This window comes from Felis catus, chromosome E2 (genome assembly GCF_018350175.1).
Source record: "Felis catus isolate Fca126 chromosome E2, F.catus_Fca126_mat1.0, whole genome shotgun sequence".
Classification (NCBI taxonomy): Eukaryota; Metazoa; Chordata; class Mammalia; order Carnivora; family Felidae; genus Felis; species Felis catus.
Genome location: NC_058382.1, coordinates 31,580,117 through 31,599,811, shown reverse-complemented (window position 1 = coordinate 31,599,811; position 19,695 = coordinate 31,580,117). Strand labels below are relative to the sequence as shown.

Below are 19,695 nucleotides of genomic sequence, written 5' to 3'. Positions count from 1 at the left end.
TGCTTACTTCATTGCTAATGACTGCCCAATTTCTTTAGACTAATTGGTGCAATCTACATTTTTGCAGCAAAGATGAAGTATCAACTTGATTTGGTGTCGATAAAAAATTGATGGATGCTTCTGACTGCTACTTCTCAACAATACACGGATTATTACTACTATAATTATCATAAATGACAAAACATGGGCAAGTGGTGATTACAAGTCTAATTCTATCCCAAGGTTTTAATGGCATAAACCACTCAGGCTTTACTCTCATGATTTACTGCATCATCAAAATCCCTGCAAGGATTACCCCTGGGTGAATGCCACTCATTATCTTACCAATAATACACTGGTTTGGCCCAACGTGGAACAAATAATCAAGACGGAGCTCTTAGAAAATCCTCCCTCAAGATAGAATGCTCTAGTTTGCTGAGGAGGCACGGACCTGCCAAAATATTTCTCTTCACTTCCGGGTGTTACAGTTGTATTTTGCTCTAACGCGTACAGAGATTGGGGGTCTCTGGGTCACACAACAGCCTACCTACCAAGCTGTGTGCCAAAGCCTGGAGATGCTGCTGCCACCCTGGTCATGGCCAACCAAACACCGGCCGACTGCTACCACCCAGGCAGAGAGAGAAAAGGTTGTAAGCCTCCCATGCTCCCTGCCTGGTTGAGTGCCAACACCAGAGATGCAGGAGCAAGGGGACGGAGGAAGACCCTCGAGGAGGAGTTTGTCGTTATTTTGTGGGGAATGGTTCGCACCGACACATACAACGGAAAGACCCCTGTGGAAGCAGCTCCAGTACCAGGGAGACCCCATGCCCAGACTGCAAATTAAATGCCCCCCAAAGTGAGGACGCAGGAAGGAAAGCAGTGAAAGGGAGGGGTAGTGGAGGGAGACAGCCGTCTACCGCAAGCAGCTACCCACGGTGGCCAAGTGACCCTTGCCAGGTGGAAGGGAACCAGTACTGTCCCATCGTCCCATCTTGTTTGGTCTTCTAAGAGGATTCAGACATCTTTATTTGTAGTGTGAAACATCCCGGTTTTAAAATGGCGGCGGACAGCTGCACTTCTTAGCCTAAAGGTGGAGAGAGTAGCTTCCAGGACCAGACTGCCCGGAGCGGGATGTTAGCCCTGCCAGCATTTGGCACACACTGCTCCACCTGAATGTCCGTTGTCCTCATACGTGAAATGGGGATGATCACCGCCACCTACATCGTGGAGCTGGTTTGGGGATGACATGAAAGACTACCCGAAGGTACGTAAAATAATCCTGAGTAACCGCTCGGCAGTGACCGCTGTTACCTAAGGCTGGGTTTGGCCTGCTGTGACCTCTGCTGTGGGAAGAAATGATGTACGAGGCAAGGGACATGGCCATGAACAACGGCTTGAAGGCTGACCGCGTGAGCGGGAATCTAGTTTTCCCCACTTGCTGGAGACTGAATGACCTTGCAAGACGCTTTCTGGAGCCACAGCTTTCTTGTCTAACAAGTAGGGATAATAAAACACCTGCTTCGTAGAGGCTCGAGAGGATGAAATTTAAAAATCGACACCTGGGGCGCCTGGGTGGCACAGTCGGTTAAGCGTCCGACTTCAACTCAGGTCACGATCTCGCGGTCCGTGAGTTCGAGCCCTGCGTCGGGCTCTGGGCTGATGGCTCAGAGCCTGGAGCCTGTTTCCGATTCTGTGTCTCCCTCTCTCTCTGCCCCTCCCCCGTTCATGCTCTGTCTCTCTCTGTCCCAAAAATAAATAAAAACAAAAAAAAAACAAAAAAAACACAAAAAACGTTGAAAAAAAAAATCGACACCAAGCACGCGGCACGGGGTTTGACATAGGGTAACACGCAACATATATTAATAGTTGTTATTCACGCTATTTCTTAAGCTGAATTTTTCCGAAGTCTTAGAATGTTATATCTTCTTTAAAAAGCTAGTCCGGGTTCCCCGTTCTTGTCCTGTGCTATCTCCTGCGGGCATTTTTGTCATGGGCATGGCTTTATTATTTTATTATTAGTTATGAACCGTGAGAAATTCCCCTTTGAAAATTCACCTATGTTGCTTTTCCAGGTGCAACTTCAACTGTTACAATTGTTACCAAGTGCAGAGAAATCTTGCAACAGACAACTCCGTGTGTCAACGGTATAGGTGACATATATTCTTAGGGGTGAAAGCTGTTACGGTACTTTGCCAGATTATTACTTAATTATTACATTATTGTTTTTGCAATATGTAAAGATCTACTAGCATCCAGTTCAAGGGAATCTGCAATTGAAGTAGCCAGTGTGTTTAAAAGTGTGCCTGAAAAGCCACGTGTGTTTTAATGCACACCCTTCAGGCATAGGCTAGGTTTGTGTGAATGGCTGAGAACGGCATTTGCCAGCTGAGCCCTCGCTGTGACGGCTTGGTCCGGTCCACCAAAATACGCACACACACCAGACCAAAGGGGGTTCATGGTTTGCATCATGGTCAAGTTCACCTTGGAGGGGTGGTGGCGCTCCCGGAAGTTTCATCTCAAAAACAGGGAGAGTTTCAACCGAGGCGCCACAGCCTCCTGAAAACTAAAGAGGGTGTGTAACACTAGTGAAGAAACATTCGTTTCCCTTTAAATACGCCTGGGTAAGGTAGGTCCAGATTATACCAGAAGGCGCCAGCATGCACAGGCTGCCGAAAGTGGGCACGTTCAAGTCACCAAAGGTCCCCTGCCACTTACTTGTGACCTTCAAATACCCTTTTTAGTGCACGGAGAATCTTGTATGTCACAGCTATTTGGGGAAATCGATTATGGGTATGATCTGATATATCCTGAGAACCGCCAGACCATCACGTATAGGTTGCCGCTTCCAAGGGTCAAGTTCTACCCTGTGACTCACCAGGCGGATCCCTGGGCTTCTCCAAATCTCAGATCGCGGACAAGTGTGTTGATTAACACGGAAAAAGCTGTGCTTTGCAAACGAAAGTCCTCAGTCTCCCAAGGAAATTTCTCCTCTAGATAAAAATCTCTAGAGCGTCTTGTTTTATACTCTAGTCACAGCGGGTGTTGGAACAACTGGATATACATTAACTTTGTTTCCTCTGAGATCATTTAAAGGTTAAAAAGCGTAATGCTCAGGGGCGCCTGGGTGGCTCAGTTGGTTAAGTGTTTGACTTCGGCTCAGGTCATGATCTTGCGTTTGTGGGTTCGAGCCCCATGTTGGGCTCTGTGCTGACGGCTGGGAGCCTGGAGCCTGCTTTGGATTCAGTGTCTCCCTCTCTTTGTGCCCCTCCCTTGCTTTAGCTCTCTCTCCCTCTCTCTCAAAAATAAGTAAACATAAAAAAAAAAAGAATAATGCTCACAATGCCACCCTCGATGACTTTAGCGTCCTCTTCTCATGAATGTGGAGACCATCTGATGCACAGGAGTCAGAGGTGGGTGAGGGGCACCGGGGTGGCCCAGTCAGTTAAGCGTCCAACTTTGGCTCAGGTCAGGATCTCACGGTTTGTGAGTTCGAGCCCCGCGTCGGGCTCTGTGCTGACAGCTCAGAGCCTGGAGCCTGCTTCGGATTCTGTGTCCCCCTCTCTCTCTGCCCCTCCCCTGCTCGCACTCTGTCTCTCTGTCTCTCTCTCTTTCTCAAAAATAAATAAACATTTAAAAAATTAAAAAAAAAAAAAAAGAATCAGAGGTGGATGAGATTCAAGCACGGTTCCCACTGGAAATAGTCGAATGTAACCATCTACCCTCCTTCCTCTACCCTCCCCACCAAAAGACTCAACGATTTAAAAATGCCCAAATCCAATAAGAGATATCGCTTACTGTCGGGGATGCACATACCAGAGGAAGTGCTGGGGATAAAGGAAATCTGTGAATCAGAGAAGGATGTTGGTATGCAAGATTGAAGATATACCAGCTGGCCCACTGCTTCAACTGGTTTCCAGAGGCCAGGAAGAAATTAGTCTCACAGTTCAGTTGGAAGAACACCTGGCCGTTCACCCAGAGGCACAAATTCCCTGTTGAACAGGGTTATCTTTGTTTCCATTCCAGACACACCTAGGAACTAAGTTATTCGAAATCCCGTGACTCTCACTGTCCTAAATTGCTCACCTTCATAAAACTCGGGGGGTGGGGCTGAGGGCACAGGGACTGGCTGTAGCAACATTAGCGTCAATGGGACCGATGTTCAAGGCCAGGATGGGCTTCCTCTGACTACTGGAAACTGGGTTGGAGCGTGTCCTATTGATTTCCCACATACGTTTTACTGAAGATTTACAAATGTGAGGGGCTGGTTGGAAAGGAACTGTATTAAAGCCAAAGAATTAGCACTGTGCCCACAACCAAGAAGACACGTGAGAGCTCCCAAGGCTTACGAGGATGGTTAATGAGCTCCGTGCTCCCTTGTCATCTGGGGCCTGCTCATAGCAACAGTCTAAAATAAACTCGAATTCCTCATCGGTATGCAAGTCTATGAGTGTGGGAAACGTCACTTTACAGCTGAACCCCCAACGCCGAAGCTAACTCCTCTTTCTCCGAAGAAGAGTCAGGCTGAGTCTTGCCGTGCCGCGCTGAGCTGCGTGGCTGGGTGGGGTGAGGCCTGCAGGAAAACTACATGAAGGCGGAGGAGATCCCAGGCCTGGGTCCAAAGCGAAGGGGCCCGACGTGCCACCTACACAGGAGGCGGGTGGGTCAGGGTGGTCGTAGGGGAGTCGGCCGCCGGGACGGCAGAATGTGCCGGCAAATGCCATGGCCGCAAGACTCGGTGGGAGGCCTGGGCAGACCCAATCTGGAATGCAGCGTGGGAAATGGGCTCGTAGGAGACACCATCAGAGACCCAATATCAGCCACTGGTCTTTGGGAAAACCCAAACCTGCTGATTGCGTCGTTCACTTAATTCTTCATTCCCTTTTCCTGACCTATCGACGAGCATCCTCCATTTTTTCCTTCTTGCTCTCATCTCTCAGGCTTGCCAAGCCTTGCAATATATTTAAAAAAGTTTTTTTTAACGTTTATTTATCTTTGAGAGAGAGAGAGAGGGAGAGAGATAGAGTGTGAGCAGGGGAGGGGCAGAGAGAGAGGGAGACACAGAATCCGAAGCAGGCTCCAGGCTCTGAGCTGTCAGCACAGAGCCCGACGCGGGGCTCGTACCCATGGACCGCGAGATCATGACCTGAGCCGAAGTCGGACACTTAACCGACTGAGCCACCCAGGCGCCCCAAAATGTTTTTCAAGGTGAGGTATGATTCACACATTTTAGGAACAGGGTTCGATAGATTAAAAAGAAGTTTTTTAAATTGGGAAATCATTCTGAACTTGCGGAAAAGTTCTGGGACTAGTACCCCAAAAGTTATAGGACTAGTACTGTGCTTTATCTAAATTCATCTACTGTTAACACCTCCTGGAATGTTTCCGGTGAGGGCATTCACTGGTCAGTTAAGGTGCATTTACTCCACACCCACTGCAGAACGACCCCATGCGTAGTGCAGCAGAGAAACTAGGGATGACAGTCTCTTTCCTCCAAGATTTATAGTTCAATGGTCAGGCACCACCAAGATGGCCACTGCCACACTCAATTTGCTAGACTCCTTGAGAATAAAGTCTGAGTTCTTGGGAGATATCTTTAGCTGTGAATACTCGGGAAGGGAAGAAATTTTAAAGACACTATGGTTCCTAGTAGGAAGCAGAATTGGGGAATCCACTATTTCTCCAAATGGGCCAAACAACTATAGTAAATCAGTATATTAAAGTGTACTAAGTGGGGAAAAGGGTGGGGGGATGGTGCACTTTGGTCAAATACATCTGGGAAACATTTATTTAGACGAGGTTTAGCAAGAAGTTTTGTCTGCAGAGCCTTCAACGGGCTTTGCTAACGGGCTTTGTGAATCTCCAAGAAAGGGAGGGGATACATAATATTCCCTGTTTCTCAAATGACGGTGAATTAGCTCACAGGGTCAGTGTTCCACTGAGCGCCTTTGCAAGTGTGAAGGAAGTTCACACTCTCAAAGACAAATTGAGAAAAACGTAGGAAGCAATATGCAAACGGTGGCAACATATCATAGCCCAAGTTCATGTCCCTACGTCATGAAGTGCTTCTGCGTAAAAGAGAGGGACTAATCAGAGAAAAAGCAGGAAACTAAGAGGAACAGAACTTTAGTCGGATATTTCTGCAATATTGTTGGTAGATTTATTAGTTTTACACTGCATCATGCTGTTACTCTTCAAAAACCTAAATCAGCTTTCAAATACTCACGGGATCAGGTCTAGACTTAGCAGAGGTAATGGAAGGAGCTGGGAACCAACACTGAGTATCTTTTAGGTACCAGGTGTTGCTTTCTCTTCAAAAGTCTTATAAAGTGTGCACATCCCTTGGACTGTCTATCTTGGTCGCTGCTGTATTCTCGGCAACAGCACAGGGTCTGACGCATAGTAGGAACTCAATGAATATTTCCAGAATCAAAATGAATCTCTGTTTCACAGTGTGATAATAAATTCATCACAAGGACTTCTGTAAGCTACATGTCGGCGTTCCATTATTAGACCACAGATGTCATTAGCTGGTGGCCCATAGCCTGCAGACAGGGTTTTATTTGGCTTGGAGAAGGTTTTAAAATAAATCAGCGAGAGTTAAGAGCTGAGAGATTTTCAGCAAAGTCCAGCTGTCCGAATGTCCAATTCTGATATTTCAGAAGATATGGTTGACACTGGACCAGCATCCCCCTAGGGCCATATAGAGTGCAGAACAGAGTGGCGGCTGTAGCTAAGAAGCAGGTGCCACTATCCTGACCGCCATCATCTGCACACCACTGGTCTTTGCGGCCAGTGGTCACCATGCTGGGCACTGCGGGCAGCTGAGCTTCTACATTAAAAAAAATTTTTTTTTAATGTTTATTTATTTTTGAAAGACAAAGAGACAGAGCATGAGCAGGGGAGGGGCAAGGAGAGGACGAGCCCCAGAATCCAAAGCAGGCTTTGGGCTCTGAGCTGTCAGCACAGAGCCCGACGCGGGCCTCGAACTCACGAACCATGAGATCATGATCTGAGCCGAAGTCGGACGCTCAACCGACTGAGCCGCCCAGGCGCCCCTGGGCATCTGAGCTTCTGACTTCTGATCTATGATAACAATCACCAACTTATAGAATGCTTCCTATGGGCCACATACCATTTTATTTTTTTTTATTATTATTTTTTTAACATTTTATTTATTTTTGAGAGAGACAGAGTGTGAGCAGGGGAGAGGTAGACAGAGAGGGAGACAAAGAATCCGAAGCAGGCTCCAGGCTCTGAGCTGTCAGCACAGAGCCCAACGCGGGGCTCGAACCCACAAACCGTGAGATCGTGACCTGAGCCGAAGTTGGACGCTTAACTGACAGTGCCACCCAGGCGCCCCCACATACCATTTTAAACACCTTTACCTCTACGAATCCGTAACAATCCTATGAGATGGGTATTCTTTTTTTTTTTTCCAGAAAACCAGAACAATCTCTTTCTCCATCCATGCTGTCATACCGAGCCCCTCTTTAGTAGACTGAACTACAAGAAATCGGCATGTTTTCGTAGCGTCAAAGATATTCGAATATTGGTTCAACTTCATGAAGACATTTCTACCAAGGGCTTCAAAACACAGAGAAGCAAAATCCTCAGGGCCTTCTGACCTATTTCGCTAGGTCACGTGGTTCTTACATATGTCCCAAATGACACCTGGGTGACCTTGAGGTGGGTGTTCTTACCATCTCTACTTTACAGATGAGGATCCAAGCGGAGAAGGACTAACTAACTTGCCCCAGCTCTCGTACCTACTAAGCAGCAGGGTGGGTTTCGAACTCAGACCATCTGGCTCTTAACGCTCTTCGCCACCATAGTCTGCTGTTTCTGCTACACAGCCATACTTCATTATTCCCAATCGTGTTCCAGTCTGTCCTGTGTGTTGACCCTGTATATCCCCCCAAATTATACTGGCCTCAACAGCACAAAACGCATTCGTATTTTCTTTGTGTTTTGCTCTGGCCGATTGTTTTTTTCAAATGCCTTTTGATTTCACTTGACCGGGACGATGTGTATGAGTAAACACATTTCACGCAGCTCCCCGACCCTTCATCAGGAAACCAGCCAAAGTCTGGCTCCCCAAGAGCAAGCCCAGTATCGGACCAAAGCTGCCGCAAGCTGGCAGCCCCACACGCAGTTGAGGACGGGAGCCTGCCTTCGTGCCTCTCACGACAGCAAACATCACAAGCTTGCGTTACACACACCCTAGGCTGATGGCTGGAATACACACGTATTAAGTTACATCAGTTTCCCCCTTTGGTTCCATGTGGGTTTACCCAAACAGCTGGCTTGGAGCCTATCCCTTCACTTAAATTAGTTCTAGTGTTCCGCACTTTTGATTTACTGACAAAGCGCTCTCTTTATCTACTTGCGGCGTAAGAGTTTTGTCTGGGCAGAAACTGCGGTCGGTACAATTGGGCCAGTTAGGTCACTTAGCATTTCCATGTGGGGCACTGACTAGAGAGAAAGGTCTTTTAATTCCCAATTAGTCCATATCGGCAAAGGAAATGTATTTTCCATTATTTCTTTACTCCGGGTTCTGATTCATAAAATATCTTCAGGAAAACACATTTTACGTTGCCGAGTCTTTGATTTCCCAGGGAAACTAATAAATAATCAACAAAAATATGATTAAAGACTGCTTGAACTACCATCCGAAAAGGGACTCTAGCCAGCAAAGGATCTTTCTGATCCACATCTTTTTATTCCTAGAAACAGAATTCTTACTTAGCCTTTCAAAAGCCTGATGAAGGCTTCAGCTAAGTTTTGACATAAGATTTTCATATTCAAAATATCTGTTGAAATAAGGGAAGAAAGGATATGGATCTTGAAACTGCATTAGTCTGAAATAGAGCTTAGTAAGCTAGAAAGGGAAATTACTTCTCTGTAATTGGAATTCTCTCCTAAAAAATCCCTTTGAAATCATGTTCAGCTACTTTCCCATTATGTGTCCCAGAGAAGCCAACTTTAACCCTTTCTGGAATTATCCATCATAAAAATTATTTGATATTTATAAATTGCTCTGGGAAGAGATTCCTGCCAAATGGTTGGTGTCATCAAAGAACTTCATAATGAATGAGGAGTTCCCAAGAGTCACAGACATAGCTGAAAAAATGTTTTCTGGGACGTCTCCTCCCACTCGCACACTGATGCTTACATCTATCCATCACATTTATCTTGGCCGCACAGTCGTAAGGCAGATGCCAGAAAACTCCTCCATTTGAGATCCTTTACCTTTGAAATGACAACTAAACTGTGCTCCAACCCAGTTCTTTAAGCTCTTTGAAGGCAAGGATTGGGTTTGATCCTTCCTTGTATCATCAATGCTAATACACGGTAGTTGCTTGATAAATGCTTCATGAATCATGAGTGAACGAATGGGAGCTAGCAAGGTAAGCATAGCACGTGCCTCACCTTCTATTCCCTTCCGGTTTTCTTACCTGTGAAAGGATAATAATATCTTCCTCCAAGAACTCTCATGAGGATTAAATGCGATACTACAAGTAATACTACTTAGGACACAGCTGTATTACATAGCTAATAATATAACTAATGCAATAATTATACACACGGTTTGTATATCAATAAAATACTAAGCCACGTCCTAAGAAGGCCATTGAAAAATGGGATGGAAGAAAGTTCTCCTCCCTTTTACATCGACCTTGATGTGAAGACAAGGAAGCTGGTGATGCCTGGAGATACCCCATAATGCTGTGGTGTTCCACTGAATTTCCATGTCATCAGACTACATAGCTTCATCATGGTAGAGTCAGCACCTAATAATCAAAACCAAAAGAGGGGTCATCTGGCCTATGGGATGGGACCTTCTCATTGTAGGTGTGACATATCCTGTGTCGTATCTGTCTTCTTTTGTTAAGGTTGTAGATTCATTAAATGGCACGCGGTGTCTAACACGGTTGTTTCATAATCTTGATAGTTATACCCTACTCCCATGGGTCCCTTAGCTCATAGTAATAATGAGCAACATCAACTTAAGTCTGATTCGGGAGACGGTTATATCCACAGAATGACCCAACATGGGAAATTCTGCCTTACTTGTGAAAATTTTAAGAGTGTTTTCCCTAAAGATGGAATGTGCTAAGTAAAGCTCATTAAGCGTTTTCTCAGCCTATTTCTTGATTATCACTTTTATTTTTATTTATTTTTCTTAATCATTATTTTAAAGGCTACAACACAATGATAATGATCTATTACTTGGAGTCAAAAGTAACATCAGATTTGGTACGATGTCTTTTGTGTTTCAACACAAAACTCTGGAGGGAGTCTCTAAAAACCATGAAGTGTTATACAAATATAAGGTAGTATATGAGTCATGTAAGATGACCTTATTTTATCCTATCAAGAACTAAGGTACAGAGGCCCTTCTCTGTTTCAGAGTAATATCGCTTAATGTTCTCTGAGAAATTATATTCTTTCTAAGGAAGTAATAACATTAACCATGGCACCCACTAAAGAGATGTCAGAATATAAAATGTAAAATGACTTCAGATAATTTTTTTATAGCAAGGCTCTCAAACATAGGATGGACAGGGCAGGGGAAGGGGGAGAGAAGACAAGACAGAGAGTCCTCTTTTTAAAAATCTGGACTATTTCTATCATATTTCCCAGGACAGTATCTCCACAGAAAATTCTACATGGAGATGTAAGGCCAGGGAAATGCAACACCAAGAAAATCAACATAAAGCTCAATTCTCTACTGTAGGCTTAAGGGTTAATTGAATGTAAGTGGGTGAAAACAGATGGCAATTGATGTCAATAAATGACCTTATTTTTGTTCAAGCATAGTAACCAATGTTGGCTAGATCCTATCTTCCCATATATCCACATCTAGGACCTCACGATCCTATCTGGGGACCAAGCCAACAGCTCTTGGAAGAGCCTTCTCTCACCAATGTCTGCCTGCTGGCTTCAGTAGTTGGCCAGCAACTCTTCAGGGTGGGCAGTCCCAAGCCGGTCTCAAAGCCTTTCTCCAGATTTGATAAAAGGCAGGAAAAGACACCACAATCCCTTTAGTTTTTTCCTAGCATTCCATAAGGGGTCGCCACTGGAAAGCCCGGGCCTGTGTATCTCATGGTATTTCCTCCTTCCTCCAGGACCCAGCCAGGGCCGTGCGTAAAATGGTAGGACGGCTGGCTTTCCACATGAGAGCCGCCCAAGGGAGAATGCACCAAGGTGAGCCCGCTTGCTTCCTGAGCAGAGTCAACCCAACCCTATGTTGACTTTGCCCCCAAACCAGTTGCTATGCAGGTAACCTTCTTCAAACACTTCACAGACCTTAGAGAAGAACTGAAAGTGTAATTACTCTTACAATAAACATGGAAACAAGTATCAGGTTCCCAGAACGGAACTCCCTAAAATCTAATTCGGCATCTTAATGTCTGAGTTAGCTGAGGCTAGAAATGGCAGTCAAGGTACACGGTGTGCCTAAGACAAACCTGCCATATGTGTGTGAAGGCACGGAATAAGGAATAATCACGTTTCCTACCTTCAAGGAGCTTCCAATACGATGTCATAAACAAAGAGAGAAAATTAAGTCAACATAAATACAACGTATAATTACAAAAGTGCTAAGAAGAAAAGCATTTCAGAGACTGAATGCATGGGAGTGAGTAGACTGAATCGTGAACGATATTTTGCAAGCTCTCCGTTAGATCACAGTTTCAAGGCCCATTAGTTTTTTCCCAGGCCTCTGGGTCCCCTCTGGCAATTAAGGATGCTACATCTTAGCCTGCCCTCTATCTGAGGATATGACAGAGAAAGGACAGAGAGGTGCCCAGGTCCATAGCTTTGAGCAATTCCCCACACAGGGAGCCACTGTCACCAAACTGGGGTGTCCACTCTCGGTTGACAAGCAGAGCACGCTATAATGCTCATTCATTCGTCCGTCACGCAGGTACTGATGCCCGTGCGTCAGGCACTGTGGCCAGGCCCGGGTGATCTCTGTGCCCCTGCTCTCAGGAGGGAAGGTTTCATTTAGAGCAGGATATGTGGGATAAATCAACAGAAAAACGAATAGGAATTTCAGATACAACTGGGTGCTCCGAAGAGAAAACAGCAGGATGTCGCAACGATCTGTGCAGAGGATGGAGAGGTAATTTTACTGAAGGTAGTCAGGGAGGACCTAAGGTGACATATGAATGACAAAAATGTGGAGGTCAGAAGGGCAGAGCGCATCAGGCCAGGGGAGGAGCAAACCCAGAGGCCTGGAGACAAACACACAGTTTACAAAGTGGAGGAACAGAACAGAGGCCACTGTGGCAAGACGAAGGAGGGGTGGGCAGGAACCACGTGCTGGTAAGGAGACTGGTTTTGTTCTAGATGTGACAGAGAAGCAGGGAAATGACATGATCTCACGTAAGGTATTGTTGTTGTTGTTTTTACTTAAATCCGTGCTAGTGAACATATAGTGTAATAACGATTTCAGGAGTAGGATTTAGTGATCCATCATTTTTAATTAAACGGATTTTGGGTAACAGCTTTATTGAGATATATCTCAAATTCTATATGATTTACCCATGGAAAGAGTACACTTGTGTGATTTTTAGTATATTCCTTTCTGCCCACTCCAGCCTGACCCCCACGAATGTAACTTCCGTCTCAACCGATTTGCCTATTCTGAGAATTTTACGTAAATGTTATCATAGTATGTGGTGCTTTGTGACTGGCTTCTTTCACCTACCGTGTTTTCAATATTCATATTGTAGCACGTATCAATGCTTCATTTTTTTACTGCCAAATAATATTCCACTGTATGATATACCACATTTTGATAATTCACTCAATTTCATGGGCATCTGGGTTGGTTCCATTTCTGGCTTTTAGGAGTAACGCTGCTGTGAACATGTCTATATAAGTTCTGTGTAGATACGTGTTCTCATTTCTCTTGGGTAACCAGGAGTGGAACTGCTGGATCATTCTAGTCCTTTCAAGAACTTCTAAACTGTTTCCCAAAGAGCTTACACCATTTTACATCCCTACCAACAATGTATGAAGGCTCTAATTTTTCCCTATCATCATCAGCACTTGCTCTTGTCTTTATGATGAACACGTTTTTACTTTTATTAAAAAAAAATTTTTAATGTTTATTTATCTTTGATAGAGAGAGAGAGACTGAGCGTGAGCAGGGGAGGGGCAGAGAGAGAGGGAGACACAGAATCCGAAGCAGGCTCCAGGCTCCGAGCTGTCAGCACAGAGCCCGATGTGGGGCTCAAACTCACAAACCGCGAGATCGTGACCTGAGCCGAAGTCGGACACTCAACCGACTGAGCCACCCAGGCAGGCGCCCTGAGCATGTTTTTAAAAGATAAGAATTTAAGTATCACTGCTTTTAAAAATAACTATAAAAGTCATTGCTTATTAAGAGTTTTGAAGATCTGAAGTGCTTCTGGAATTCTAAAGGGTAATGTGACATTCAGGAGAAGTAGAGATCTCTCTCCAAGAGCCGCCACCATGCGGCAAATAAGGATGAAGAGGCTAGAAGTAGACTCCATATCTTTGCTTAGAATTTGTTAAGAAGGCACCTAGCTTCATAACCAGATAAAGAGACTACCGTGCTCCTGTCAGAGTTTTCTCCCAGTCTCCTTCCACTTGTTGGTTTTTAGGTGGCAAAAAGCAAGCATTCGAGTAGAAATGTGTTGTCTTTCCCCTGCAGTGTTTGGAACACAATGTTACCCATCACATGGCCCAAAGGAAGCCCTTTCTGGTGCTAAAACCTCCTGGGGTAGGAAGGCTGAGTTGGACACTGGCAGCTTGCCTGCTGTCTGAGAGCACAACCCTGGGACCTCACGCCAAAAGGCAAGTTCCCAAGGGGTGCCGGGAAGGAGTGAGTCCTGGGCAACCAGTTCAGCGGTCTTAAAGCCACAAAGTACAACGGGCGGATTAACATGCTCGCCCAACTCCACCCTCATCGCTTCACAGACCCATGAGAAGCAGAGCACGAGCACGAAATCCAGTGAACTTCACACCTGAGTCCTATCTTACGCTTGCGGGGCAGGCAAATCAAATCCTGAAGTCGCCCGAGAAGGCAAAAATTATGCAGAGTCAAAGCTACGCTCAAAAACTCTGAGGGCCTGAGATTCTGCAGTCTTTAAAAATTTAGTTTAGAGACAGAGAGGGAGAGCAAGGCAGAAGGAGGGAGGGACAGAATCCCAAGCAGGATCCACACTTAGCACGGAGCTGGCCAGGGAGCTCGATCCCACAACCTGGGGGTGACGACCCGAGCCAAAATCAAGAGTCAAACGCCCCGCTGACTGAGCACCCAGGCACCCCACATTTTCGAGTAAGTCCAACCCAGCTAGGTTTTCTTCCGTCACTGGAAGAGGTCTATTTTTTTCAGGGAAACACCAAATGATCAGTTAAGCACCAAACAGTCGCCTTACGTCCTAGGGCCATATTGCGAACAAAGCACCTTGGAGGTATAGAATGACACTCAGAGTAGGAAGAAATTCACCCTCAGAAGAGGTGGGCACAGCTTCCTGACTCTGTCTCACATCTACTCCAGGGCAAATGCTCATGGAAGGGAACAGCAAGGAAAGAACTATTTAAATTGCTATCTCTATTTCTCTCTCTCTCTCTCTCTCTCTCTCTCTCTCTCTCTCTCTCTCATTTAATGTAAGCTAGTTAAAAATATGTATGATGCAATTCACTGGAATTAGTTTCAGACATCCAAAGCTTAGACAGAAGTCATCTTTGTCATAGATCCTAAAGGAAGGGGAAAGATCACCGGGTTCAGAAATCGAATTCCAGAGACCAGAAAACACCTTGCAGTAGTCAATGCCAGAAGTGGAAGGCTATTTAGATCGTATCTGGTTTAAACCCCTCATTTCGGAGTTGAGGAATATGGGATCCAAAGATACTTAGTGACTTATCCAAGGTCACAAGGCTGATAAGCTGCCCGGCCCAGCCCAGGGTACCCGCTGACTGACTGCTGTTTTCTGTTGTTACAAATCCTGCTGAATCAAAGAAAGATCGCTCGGAGGTCAAAGTATACCTGGTTCCAGCTTCACTATTCATCGCACATTATAGCAATTAAAATGCAATATATGAGTGACTATTGCTGTGCTTTAATCATATTGTGTTGTCTACAACATGCTGATGGACATGTGTTGCGGAAAATCAAATAAAACCACAGGGTTGGTTGTTGCTGGCTCTGTTTCTTTAATTTACATAGTCTCAGCTTGCCTTTGGGGAATTTAGAGACCAAAGCAAACCTGTCCCCTGGAGACACTGTGGAAACAGTTCTTAAAGCGGAGTTATGGTCTCTGTTGTCGCAGTCACTTATAATCAGAGAAATCAGAATGTTAGCATGGTTCCGTAGAATTACACAGCAAATGTAGTTGGGCCAGAATCCCCCCTTAGCAGCCCCAGGAATCACCAGTAGCTGAGAATAATAATCACAACCTAAGATCTGACTTGGGCCCAAAAAGCTAGGAGGATTTTTTCCCCCCTTACAAATATATCTGTTCTCCATTCTCTACCCCAACCCCCCTCCTTTTCTTTGAAATCTGAGTAGGACTCCTCTGCCTGGTGACCTGTTAGAATATACTTGCTTGTTTGCTTTCTCCTGTGTTTTTCTTAATGCAATAACTTGAAATGTCAACACGGGGTGACAAGCAAATCCTCAGCCAAAATAAGTTTGCAACCGAACAGGAGGGAGAAAAGCAGCAAAAAGTGGAGAGCTGGTCATGGAGGCTGTTGAGTGGTGGCCAAATCCACGGCCAAAGCATAAATAGAGCACAGCATTTATCATCATACCAGATCACTCCTGTTCTCTTTTTCACCTGGCTGCATTCTGGATCTTTCCCTTTTGCGACTCACCGTTTGCTCTGGCTTTATAGCCACTGCAACAAACAGGTAAAGAGAGATCATGGCATGCTGTCTGCATATAGACTCTGGCTTCATTACTCAAAGCCAGAGAGGTACCCATGGGAAGGATATCTGAATATTCAGAGGAGGAAAAAGAATGTGTGCTGTTTGTCTGTTTGTTTTTTAAATTTCCCTGTGAGGTAGAAACTTAGCCAATTAATGATACCCTCTGTGATGCAGACAGGAGAGGACCCAGACTCTCCTGTTCTAACGTGTCACACAGTTTGGGAGAACCCATTTTTGGCACAGTCTAAATCAAAGAAGAAAGGAAGGTCAGTCGGGCTGCAGATCACAAGGGAGGGGACAACCCCCGAGCAGCCAGCAACTGGCTGCTTTCGTGGGGTCTCGGGCAACAGTTTCTGGACTACACCAAGTGTCCTCAAAGCAAAAATGTGCCCAGGGCCACACTGTGGACACGTCACCATTGCAAGCAGTGTCCCTGCTTTCTCCATAAATTCTGCCCCTTTCTTCCTGGCTCTGGCTGTGTTGGCCTGCTGGCAGCTTGTCTCCATAGGACCCAAGCTGAGAGGGATGAGTTACAAACCCAAATCCCAGTGTTTGTTAAGGGGATTTATGCATTAGGTTCCCTGAAACTTTACCCAGAAAGTCTTCCTCATTCCTCTGCTGGGTTTCCAGGAGAGAGAAATCCCCTCTGCATATCTCCCTTTGACTCAGTGCTGGATACGGGCACATATAAATCCTGCTAATGGCTTCTGCCCGTGGCTGACAGGTTCTGGTCTTTGGTGAAAGCTGGGTTCTCAAAAACTGCTTTTTGTTTATTTCCGAAGAGGATTTATTGCAAGACTTCTTCGGTAAGCAACAGCACTCACAGTGATGGCTGTCAACAGCCTTCACTTACTTGGGTGCCCCAAATGGAAGAGATCTAATTCATGCTGTCCGATCTGGGGCCCTAAACGTCCTACCATTTAGAATTTAAAATCGTCTTGGGTAAAATCTAAGGGCCCTGTTTCGGGAGTTTCCGTTTTTGGAGATGGGAAGACATTACCTTATTAACACATTTCACTCCTGAGATACAGAAGTCCTGATTTTCCTTTGGGGATTTCCACTACTTGGAGGTTGGCGGGGGCGGGGGGCAGAGGGAGTAGGGAGGGTACTTGGGGACTAACTGATTTAAGATAATCAGAATATGCCTTATCTCCTGGTTGTAGGGATTGCTTCAGGGATGGACACATAATTCATTCAGACTGAGGAGGCATGGCAAGAATCTGGGGCTTCTGAGAAAAAGAAGTGAACTTCTTCTCTTACGGGGTTAGTGACGTGATGGTAGACGTGAAGTCTGGAGCTACAACCGTCTTGGAACCAGACGAGGCTAAAGCTCCCAGCAGCTGGGAAGAATGGAACCAACTAAGAAGAACCTAAGAGCAGAGAGACGGGTCCCGGTGATATGGTTATTCCCTTGATTCAGCTATGCATGAAGCCAGTTACCACGTAGTTTTCCTTTTTTTTTTTTTTTTTAAATTAAAGAAAAATTTTTTCTTAGAGAGAGAGAGCAGGGGAGAAGAACAGAGAGAGGGAGAGAGAGAGAATCTTAAGCAGGCTCCACACTCAGCACAGAGCCCAACGAGGGGCTCGATCCACGACCCTGGGATCATGACCTGAACCGAAATCAAGAGTTGGGACGCTCAATTGACTGACTGAACCACCCAGGTGCCCACCGTGTACTTTTCAGTTACATGAACCAATACATTCTTTTTACTTAAGTCTACGTGGGTTGGGTTTCTTGTCTCTTGCAGCTGGAAAAATAGTAATTGATACCCAGATTCAGTAAGTAGCCTCCGGCGTATTTATCAAGTCTCCGACCTGGAGTCCTACCTTCTCTCATAGAACATGGAAACACGGTATTATAACAATCTTGACATCTTCAACAGCGATGCTGGCAGAGGTCCGTTAACGTGCCTCCTTCTTGTAACCTGAAGCACCGCCCTTGCCCTACCAATCAGGCACCCTGCTCCTTTGTCTTTAACTTCCCTCACCACGGCTTTCTGCCCTTGGCATACACACATGCTCTTGACATTCCCGTCTTATGAAATGTCCTCCTTCACTCATCTGCCATTTTAGCTGTCACCCTATAACTCTATCTTCTTTCTCAGTCAAGCTCTCGGAAGTAGTCTATACCAACCCTTTCCAATGCCACGGTTCTGCAGATAGTTACATAAAAAAAAAGAGTATACAATCAAATATATTGTGGGACATGCTCTAGGTGGTAGCTTCCTTTGGACAGTAACAATTAATGTGAGAGTATTAGAGGCTCTAGGAGTTCTTACGGAGATGAAGACTATTCAATTTTATTTAAGCCAATGTTTCCCAAACTTATTTGACCATGGAAACCACCCCCTTTATAATGCTGCTTCAAATGATTTAACATTCCAAGGATCTAGAGTTCTGAGGATCTGCTTAAAATTATTTAATATCCCGAAGATCTAGAGTTCTGAAGGGATAGTTATATGCAATGCCTTCGTCTCTCATTGATCCGCTTGAAGTTATTATTAACTGTTACGAAACTTTTTAAATACCAAAGGTATACAGCATAATATAACACACTTGCAGCTACCACCAACTTTGCCAAATCTTAATGAAAAAGAGCTAAACCGAACACGGCAACAAGTTTACAGTTTCCAACTGTTCTGTTTCTCTTGTGCCTTTTTATCTTAACACACATTCCCTTTGTCTTGAATACCCCATCTCTCCTACCCCCACTGTTCTTTGCCTGGAGAAATCCTACTCCCAGTCAAGACTCAGCTCAACTCTCACCTCCTCCAGGAAACCTTTCCTGCACAGAGCCCGACGCGGGGCTCGAACTCATGAACCGTGAGATCATGACCTGAGCCGAAATCAAGAGCAGGATGCTTAACCCAACTGAGCTACCCAGACGCGCCAATAACTTACTGTTTCTCGAATGATGAATGTTGCGGGGGCTTCGTGGTGGGTCTTCCCTGGGCTTAACAGAAGTGTACAAGTCAGTCACCACATTTCTTGACTACTATGTTGCCCGGACTTCTATACATTTTACCCAGTCACTATCTTTCCTCTTAGGATGCCGTCTCCATTTTCATTTTTCCCTTTCCAAGCAAGTGAGTCAGCTAGGATGCACTCTGCTTTGAGTAGCAGAAAACTAACTCTCAAAAGGGTAAGCCATCTAAGAGGTCTGGAAGTGAAAGGCTTTGAGGCTGGCCATCATGGATCCAGGCTTTCTTTCCATTTGTTCTACCAGCATCAGTGCACTAGCTTTTGCCCTCATACGTGTCATGTCACGGTTGAAAGCTGCCTGCACAGCTCCAGAATCCTGCTCCCACCCCCCTACCCCCGACGTGAGCCACAGTAGGATGCCTTCATGAGGCTGGTCTTTTTATCAGGAAGAAAATCCCTTCTAGAAGCTCCTAGCCCACACGGCCTTATGTCTCACAGATGTCAGAACTTGTGTCACGCACCCCCTTCTTCCCCGCCCCCACCTGAGCTTGCCAGGGAGGCTGAGAAAAGTGAGCATCTAGCCCAGAGGAACAGAAACACCTTGGCTGGCTTAACCCAACTGTGATTCACCACGTGTGTCTGCAAGAGGGGCCAACCTCCCTGAAATCGAGGGGCTGAGCCCAGTTGGGATTCTCTGAGCGGGGATGAAGGAGGCAGGGTAGAGACAAGATTGGCTGTTGGGTGGGCAACACCGTGTGCCTGCGCCAGGATAGCATCGGTATGGTGGTCAGGGCTGTGGAACCAAAAGATTCGAGTTTCTAGAATGAGGCGTCTCACTAGCCAACCACAGGCCCTTGGCCGGCTCCTGGTGATCTCTGAGTTCAGTGT

At 45.6% G+C, this 19,695-nt stretch overlaps 1 protein-coding gene across 7 annotated transcripts in view; it reads right to left on the bottom strand.

Moving 5' to 3' along the window:
* Window positions 1-19,695, bottom strand: part of FTO (FTO alpha-ketoglutarate dependent dioxygenase) — a 440,209-nt gene that overhangs the window by 129,205 nt on the left and 291,309 nt on the right. The window contains exon 9 of one of the 7 annotated variants that reach the window (XM_045046929.1): window positions 9,749-9,770. The exons of the other annotated variants lie outside the window; for them this stretch is intronic. Within the exon in view, the coding sequence (XP_044902864.1) occupies window positions 9,764-9,770 (7 nt within the window). The 3' untranslated portion in view covers window positions 9,749-9,763. Of the gene's footprint in view, window positions 1-9,748; window positions 9,771-19,695 lie in introns of those variants that run through there. 7 annotated transcript variants of the gene reach the window in all.